Source organism: Acanthaster planci, linkage group LG07 (assembly GCF_054643075.1).
Source record: "Acanthaster planci isolate LZ-2023a linkage group LG07, COTS_SCS, whole genome shotgun sequence".
Taxonomy (NCBI): domain Eukaryota; kingdom Metazoa; phylum Echinodermata; class Asteroidea; order Valvatida; family Acanthasteridae; genus Acanthaster; species Acanthaster planci.
In genome coordinates, this window is record NC_141783.1 from 19,678,232 (window position 1) to 19,687,085 (window position 8,854).

Here is an 8,854-nt window from a genome sequence, read left to right on the forward strand (position 1 = left end):
TACTGTGTTCGAAATTTGATTTAAAATAAATCTTCATTTTAAACAGGTACAATATAAACAAAGTGCCTTGATTTTATATTAACAACTATGTTGCAATATACCGTATACATGTACAATGGAACAGCGTTATAACCAAAGATCGTACAGCGCCGCGAAGGATCTTTGGTTATAACAAGGTTCTTGGGACTTTATGTATAGATTGCCTTGCTAAAACGGGTCATTAGCAGTAACACAAAAACAAAGGCTTGCAACCTAAGATCTTCCTTGTTATAACTATAATTTTGTATGAATATCAGTGTTCTCCTAACCTGTGTTGGACTGCACATATAAGCACCTAAGTATTACATGTATAATTGTACCATAAGCACGTATTCCAAATGGCTAGGCAAAGCAATTTTCTTAGACATGCCAAGGATGTTCTCTAATTACCATGAAAACGGAACCAATTCCGTAATGCGTGCTGCACTGTGGCTCACTTTGTCAATTACACCCATTAAATAATTTACTTCTTGTGTATCGTGTTGTTTTTTGGGTGGAGGGGAAGTTTTTGCTATCAAACCAAGCTCTGCCCTTTTTAACTCAAACAAATTACACTGCAGGGTACGGTGCGTTGGAAACGTCACAAGTTGAGGGCCAAACTAATGATGGAAATGTTGAACTGAACTTGCACAGGGCACAGAAAAAAACGAGTCCACGTTTTACAAAGATATTTACATGAAACACAGGAGTCAGAAGACTCATAAAAAAAAGACACCAGAAGTACAGTTATAGTACAATACCGTAGATAAACACATTCTCCATAAAACGGAGAAATCAATAAGCTTTGAACTCCTCCGAAGTTACCAATGAAAATAAGAGTAGCTCGGTTCTGTGAACTATAATCAGCGTACACATTAGTGTGCCTGATGTGTTTTTAGCCAAAAAAACACATTAAAAGAAACAGAAATTAAGTGCAGCATCATCAAGTGGCTGACCTGGGGTTACCAAAACCCCTCTAGCTGGACACAACATGGCTTCTACACGTGAGTGCAACGAACATGTGGTCATGTATGTGTCCAACCACATTTGCCTGATGCTATTGGCTGATTGGGCAGGATAAAGATGTCCAGACAAAATAACATTGAAAAAAAGAAAAATCTTGCTTTCTTTTCTCCTTTCAATTCTATGAATTTACAAGTTTCACTGTATTAAATAAAAATGACTTAAACTTACTTTAAAAACATTTCCAAAATTATATTTTGTTCAATAACTTTGTCAATCAACTTCATTCTAGAAAGGTACAGTACTGGTCACACTGCATGATGTATGCATAAATATTTCTTCCAGTTAAATGCAGTTATAATAACCGACTTCAAAACTGTGACTGAAGTTTAAGTTGATCATTTTGTCAAAGTATATTGTGCTTACATGTATCTCTGTGTCCAAGTCACATGTGCCGTGAATTGCAAAAGATCCAACTGCACACCAAAAGGCTTAAATAACAATCCAGCAATGCACTCGGCACGAAGCAGCCACTGTGTGTCCACACTTCGACACTGTACTACCATACCCATCAATCAAGTACAGGTAATAACAGCTCCCCTTCTAGGCACTGCAATTTCCGGACTGAAAGATCGTGCACCATACTCAAAATGTTTTGACTGGATACAGCGCCCTCATACAACTCCATTGCTTATTTTTGAATTGCTTACGAGTTATTTTTTTCATGAAATCATTCAATTATAAAACCTTGGACAGATTCTTTTCTTATTTTATATTTTCACAGAGGTGTATTTAATACAAAACACTTGTGGGCTGGTATAAGTCGGTCACTTGTGCACGTCCATGTCCCCCTTGGACCTGTGAGTGACCAAAAGAGGGTCCAGTTTTCCTCCACCTCGACTCAGAAGATGGGACCCTCCTTTGGTTAATCAAAGCCCCTCAAGGGGTGCATAGGCGTACACTGAGGGAACTGTCCCTTAAGTGCTAAAACATCATATCCCATGTCACAAAAGCCAGTAACTGTTAACTGCACACTGAAACACAAATACCATGAACGTGTACGTGTACTTTTTTTCCCGTAGCTCTTACAGCCCCAAAATCTCCAATTCTCCAGTTAGGGTTAAGGACGAACTGATGGTCGACGTTACTTCCCCGTTCCAGAAGTTCACAAATTGGTTCTTCGGGCCTGACAAGACCATATCAAGGCAAACATATATCAATACGTCTTTCCTGTGGTGATGAATCTGTGTTTTGTTGAGACTTTGACAAGTTTAGGGTATGACATAAATCACAGCCTGCATCCAACTGCTTGAATTCCTTTGATATGGTTTAAACTATTTGTTTCTTTAAAAAAACAAACTAAATTCAAGTCAGAGTATTTCTTAAGAGATGTACATAAAAATGATGAGTGAAGTACTTAAGAAGTAAAATGTATTTAATGAGAGGAATAAATGCCATTATGGGCCCTTTTTCACTTGACTGTGAAATGAATGATAATTCATTTGTCTGTGTAATGAACAGAACTTAAAACAGAATAAATAAAAAATGAATTAAACCTTGAAAAACGGAATGAAAGTAAAAAACGTATTTCAGTATTGCCAAAGAGAAGATAGTTGTTAACTGAAATGTGTGGTGAAAAGCAAAAGTGCTTGACAGATCAGGGAAAACACGACGTGTACATGTGTTTCTAATGTACTGTAGGAATGTCTTGGTTCCAGTTGATGAAATGAACTGGGGTTTTATTTGCAAACTAGGCCTGATTATTCAGCCTTTTTTCAAAATTATATTCGGACAGTTCTCCCATCAACAAACGCTGGTGACACAAGTAACAAAAGAAATAGATCTACTTAGCAGGAACAGTGCAGTCGTCCTGGGAAACTGACTTTTACTGTAGACATTAATGCTACAAGAAAAGTGAGTAGCTAGAAAAAGATACCTGTGAGTTAAACTGGGTAGATGACCTGTTTTTTTAACGGAATTTACAAAACAAGGGGTACCTGGTGTACCGACTCTTGTTGGGTAGGCTAAAGAATTGACCCCGCTAGCTCCAAGTTTAGCTAAAAGTGTGGCTAGGTGTTGCCAGTGTCTTGCACATGGCTGCACGCTTCACTGGTAGGGATTACGGTATGCCGTGGGTGCTGAGTAAGGAGAGGCAGATGCAGCTGGGTATGCTGGCTGGCCCGGGTAACTGGGTGGAGCTGGGTAGCCAGTGGGTGCAGCCGGGTAGCCAGTGGTGGCTGCTGGGTAGCCAGTGGGTGCAGCCGGGTAGCCAGTGGTTGCTGCTGGGTAGCCAGTGGGTGCAGACGGGTAGCCAGTGGGTGCAGCCGGGTAGCCAGTGGGTGCAGCCGGGTAGCCAGTGGGTGCCGCTGGGTAGCCAGTGGGTGCCGCTGGGTAGCCAGTGGGTGCCGCTGGGTAGCCAGTAGGTGCAGCTGGGTATGTGCTTGGAGCAGCTGTAAAAACACACAAATAAATAATAAAGATCTACATGTATCATTAAAATACATGACCCCAAACCTTCTGGTGCATGTTTTCGAGGAACCTCCAGAAATCCTCCAATATCTTCCACTGTGTAAGAAACCAATGATGCACTCTCTGACCTTAACTTACACATAGCATGGGTGTGTACAAGATAGCTAAGACAACGATGGACTTACCAGGGTATGCTGGCGGTGGCTGGGCCGGTGGTGGGGCAATAGTGCCAGTCGGATAATCCAGCTGTGGTGTTGGAGCAACATGCTGTTCAAAGAAATTAATAAGTATTATGAGGAGGTCTGGGAAAATGATGTGTTCAAAAGACAAAGATGTTTTCACTGGCTATTTAGTGTTTGGTACATTTGTCTAACGAGGGGCTAAATCTTATTATCAAGGACATCTATACATGTAGGTAAACCATCATTCAACAAACTCATCAAATGCACACCAGTCTGTGGATGGACTTCTTCAGTGGACTATTTCAAATCAGTCTATACCCCAGTACAAGAAGAGGTTGGTTGTAAAACTGATTGTCTACACGTACATAAGGACCATCAGGTCTCTCAGTGAATAGAGTAGACTAGTCTTATAAAGCTCCATTGTCAGCCCAATCCATAATCCACATAACTCATGGCTGTGGATTGGTTGATATGACGTACAGGTAACTTTAACATTGTCTGATGTTGGTGAGTAGGTGCAAGGTACACCAGCAACGGACTACTTATCACCCAGAGGGTCTTGACTGACCCAAGATTTATTGACGCTAAGGCTGGCGTTTGCATGTATTGCTCTTGATATTTGGTGGCACAGTAAATGGTGCTTTTGCATTTAATACTCTCAGATCACATCGCACAAATGGAGAACGTTAACATTTTTACCACCTAAATATACTCTTAGTATGACTAGAAATATCCTCTGGGTAATATCTGCACTCCTCCTATTTGAGAGCTTGGGAGTGTACTCATATCAACGGCATAGTCCATCACTTGTCCTTTATGCATTACGTTCCTTTGAGGCAACAAAATTACTCAGTATCTAAACAAGGGTGCCTTAGAACAAACCTGCAAAAGTTTCAGCTCACTGAATACTGTGCATGTATGTGTACATGTAAGTTATTCCAAGAAAAAACAATGTTCTAGATGGCCACTTTCCAAAAATGCATCTTTAGACGCATGAGTGGAAATGGCCTTCTTTAGTGTTCTTCAAAATGAAAGCTTTACAAAAAGAGTAATTTCACAAGGAGTTTAATCTCATAAATATCTGTAAAAGCAAGTATGCTTTTAAAAATTTTCAACAATGATTTTGTCAGTTATTTTTTTGGGTAACTGCAAATGATGGACTGTACTTTAAACACACTCAAACACAGCCTAAGTGTCAAGCCGTCACAGATGTCAGATGCTCTATGGGACTTGTCAACTTACGTGCACCACCACAGTGGAAGGCAGGCCGGCCGAACAAGGCGGAGGGATGCACGGGGAAGGGATGCAAGGAGGGGGACAGGTGTGGTAATGGCTGGTGGCACTGGCCAATGCGTGCTCCTGCACTGCGGTGTGGTGGGCCATGTTGGCTTTCATCTGCCAATGAAATGCACAACAGACGATCAATGTCTGTTGTAAGCCAAAGGGGAAAAACACAGCGGTGTTTCTGCTTACCCAACCCGACCAACAAAATCATGCAGAACCTATCATTTTTATGTGAAAAAAAGTAAATGTAATCAATTTACCCACAGCCTCACTTTGTGTGAAGGCTGTCTGGTGCTTTTATTTGTAGGCCACTTGATAAAAGTACCTTGCTCTTGAGTAAGTTAAATGGTTTGTACGCACAATACTCGGCTTTCTGAATTCAGAAATTCGTCAACCATTCAGCCGACTACCGATGCATGAAAAAATAGAAAGTGCTGGATTAAATTAGAATCTCCCTGGCTGTCTGTCATAAATGATTGCTCACACACACAAACCAATATTTTGGCTTAAAGAAATTGGTAGAGGAAAAAAATCACCTGCACGTGTCAGCCCGATTGCTTTTTCAGTGAAATAAGAAATTTAGCTACTGTCATGATGTTGAAATTATTGCGAACTGAGAAACACGCACTGCACCAAATATTCTGAGCAAATATTCAGGTCTCTGAAATAATGAAAACATCAGCACGACATCCCTTTTTTGGTTTCCGTTTTCTGAAAGTGCACTCTCAAATACTGAACATGACATCCATTTCTTAATTGAAGAAATTCTGAACCTTTCAATAAAGTGCCCTCTGAAAATCTGAACTGGTATTACTGTTCCACTGAGACTGTACGTTTGTCAATGAGGAAGCATATGGTATGCATGTACATATTCAGAAATTTATACAGGTAGCTTCGTGGCTATTTCATTAGCATGTGTGGGTAGGCAGACAACTGGCCCGCACTGTTTTTCATGGGCCACTGATTTGTTGGGCTGAAAGGGGCATCTGCCATTATAAAGCGGCTAGTACATGTGCATGTAAAGTACATGCATGCAGTTACCATGTTCCAGCACATGTTGAAAGCAAGTACCAGTACATGTGTGTAAATAACAGCAGAGCGAGTGCAATGGTTTCAACAATCACGCACTCATGCGGGCCATTCCTGTACATGATTTTGTTCGGCTCCTGCACTGCTGACTGCTTTCGGGTCAAGCGAGGTTCACACAATTACATGTACATTGCTATATGTAAATCAAACTTAAGCATCTAGGGGTGAAATGCACAGGTGCAAGGTATGTACATGTATGGATCAGCATAATGTACCAATGTACACTGTATTTATGCCAACATTCACAAACCATGATGAAGTTTAAAACTAGGTCTGATTCATCTCACACAATCTAGCAGGAAATTCTTTTGTACGCAAGAATCCGGTAGAAAATGTTTGGATTTTTGCCCCAGCCTGTGCCACAGGATTCTGGCTGTCTCTCATTGAAGGATTAAACAATGTTTATTGCTAGAGGAATGCCCATTAGCAACAATAAACAATCTTTTGCTTGATTGAATGATTGGTTTGGCATTCATGAGTTCTTCCTTGATGGCCTAAACACACGGGTACATTGTAATATGATATACCGTAATATCCAGCTGAATGTGTCTTTTGTGAAGGAATGAGATTTTTTGTTGAAAACTATGCCAAGTATGCATGTTTTATCTATGAAATAGCATGTCTTTATGCTTAAATCATTAAAGTTTCAAAGCATTTTTTTCCCCCAAGAGTCACTGTGTATTCAAACGGCCCCAGAATGCACAACATACACGTATCATTCAATTAACAATAAAGCACAATTTCTAAACAGTGCGAATAATACATTTGTAAATCAGTTTATAATTATAGTTTTTTGCTAATTTCTGTATGTACACATATTGTTTCTGTTCTCAAAAGTAATTTCAAAATGATTGTGAATGGATGAATTGATCAAGGAGAAGCGTTTGGGGCATTTTACCTGGAGATGAGCAGCTCTTGCAACATTTCCGTGCATGGCCGCATGGGCAGCCTTATTTTGCAGATGAGCTTCGCGCATTTCTGCACGCGCTTCACGCTAAAAAGTCAACAAAATACCGGGAGAGAAAAGTTTACAAGTTAACCATATAAAGTAAATTCCTCAACATTATGTCTGCCATGATGTAGATACACGCACATTGACATCACATGTACATGTACTAAGGGTCAGTCCAGTCGATCACAGTCTTCGAACAAGAAAGTACTTGATGCCTCTTGCACACAATGGTACACATATATCCAATGATACATTTATGAGTTTCATGGGAGATCCAGTTTTAAAAAAAGGACCAACAACAAAAACCAGAGGATGTAAGTATACAGGAAGAGTTTTTCCAAAAACAAGACAACAGTGTTGTATTTGAGTCCATCACAAGACCTGTCACAAGTCCCTCCACAAGACCAGTCATAAGTAACAGGGTGAATGACAATATAATATTTTTGTCACAAACCATTTGAACAGCTTGTGAATTGTCTTAAGGCTGAATGACTTGTGATGGACTTGTGATGGACTTGAATGCAACACTGCAAGACAACCAGACTGTTTGCTCTATACCACATATTTTCATATTTCTAAGGCCATGGCATACATGCAACTGTTACTCTTGCAATAAAAAACAAAGAATTGTAAAATGCAACTGGTAAGAACTGCTTGCTGGCTAGTGACCTTAATATATGCAAATCAAAAAGTTAGACCTGTGGGCATGATTATTATTATTATTACTGGTTTATTTCCATCTCGTTTTGTAGCCAACAGGCTAAATCGTACGGTGGATACATATATTAGATTAACATTTATTATTAAAAAAAACACACACATATTTTACATGTATTTATGAAAAAAAAACAAATCTTACACTTAAGAGGAACAACAGGAAAAAATTCAAGATTTAAAATTTCACACCATCCATTTGCCAAACTCTACAGGCCTACTTCACGAAAATCAAATGACAAATATTAATTACTAGATCATAGATGCAAGTTGAAGTAAATTACTCATTGAGTTTCGATCCTTGCAAAAATCAAATGAATTTTAATTACATGTTTAAGGAATGGCACCAAATAAGAATGCCATAGTATCACTCACAAATTCCCTTAGCCTAGCTGTGTTAATCTAGGCCTAATACATGTAATAATATTAACAATAATATTAATGACAGTGAATGAGTGATGACAACGGTCTTTCTTGTCAACAGTTTTGAACTCAAATTCTTTCCTTACCATGGCGTGTTTGTGACTTGCCGCTCCACCGCACCCGTAGCCATACATGATGTGACTACTTAATGACAGAAAAATGACAGCAACACAGAAACCTGATGAAGCAAATTGAACCAATTTTGGTTAAGTTTCTTTCAACGGTACATGTATGCACGCACCTACTGTACATGTACACTATACATCTGACGCGTTTCCGTCGCGTATATTAAACGTAGGCCTACCGACCATCCGGGAACGACTGAGGGCGCGTCAACAGACGATTAACAATTACACTCGCAGATCTCTGGGATAAACCCACATCAAATTAAGGTGTATTTTCTGTTTTATTTAAACTTTTTGGTGGTTTAATCAATCACCTCTTAAAAGATGATCATTCCTAAAATGGTGTTGATATTCCCATACTCTATCCAGTTTGACGTGAAAATACCCAGGTTGCGCATTAGTCCGATGGTCCGATGTACGACCATGGTATGACGGAGGATTATTTGTCGGGCCCTGTTCACGGGTCTAGTTCCGAACTCTATTACATGTATAAAAAACTGAAGAGAAGTTGCACTTACGAAACTAACGGTCCACATGGCAATTCTAGGCCAATCATTAACTGGCCAGCACCCTTACATTTCAAACGCAGGACAATACCACACAAACAAAAGTCAAATTTAAAAGAAAACATTAGA

General features: G+C 39.7%; 1 protein-coding gene across 4 annotated transcripts; it reads right to left on the reverse strand.

Moving 5' to 3' along the window:
• Window positions 1-1,138: 1,138 nt before the first annotated feature.
• Window positions 1,139-8,691, reverse strand: LOC110976145 (uncharacterized). Of its 4 annotated transcripts, XM_022229190.2 has the most exons (6): window positions 8,534-8,687; window positions 8,181-8,272; window positions 6,904-6,999; window positions 4,875-5,027; window positions 3,636-3,717; window positions 1,139-3,431 (listed from the first exon to the last, which is right to left on the reverse strand). In XM_022229190.2, the coding sequence occupies exons 2-6, from the start codon at window positions 8,226-8,228 to the stop codon at window positions 3,088-3,090; spliced, it is 723 nt and encodes a 240-aa protein (XP_022084882.2). In that variant the 5' UTR covers window positions 8,229-8,272; window positions 8,534-8,687; the 3' UTR covers window positions 1,139-3,087. The 4 variants fall into 4 exon arrangements, with proteins under 4 accessions (XP_022084882.2, XP_022084883.2, XP_022084884.2 ...); XM_022229191.2 differs by lacking the exon at window positions 6,904-6,999 and having other exon boundaries at window positions 8,534-8,691; XM_022229192.2 differs by lacking the exon at window positions 8,534-8,687 and having other exon boundaries at window positions 8,181-8,373.
• Between the last annotated feature and the right edge of the window lie 163 nt (window positions 8,692-8,854).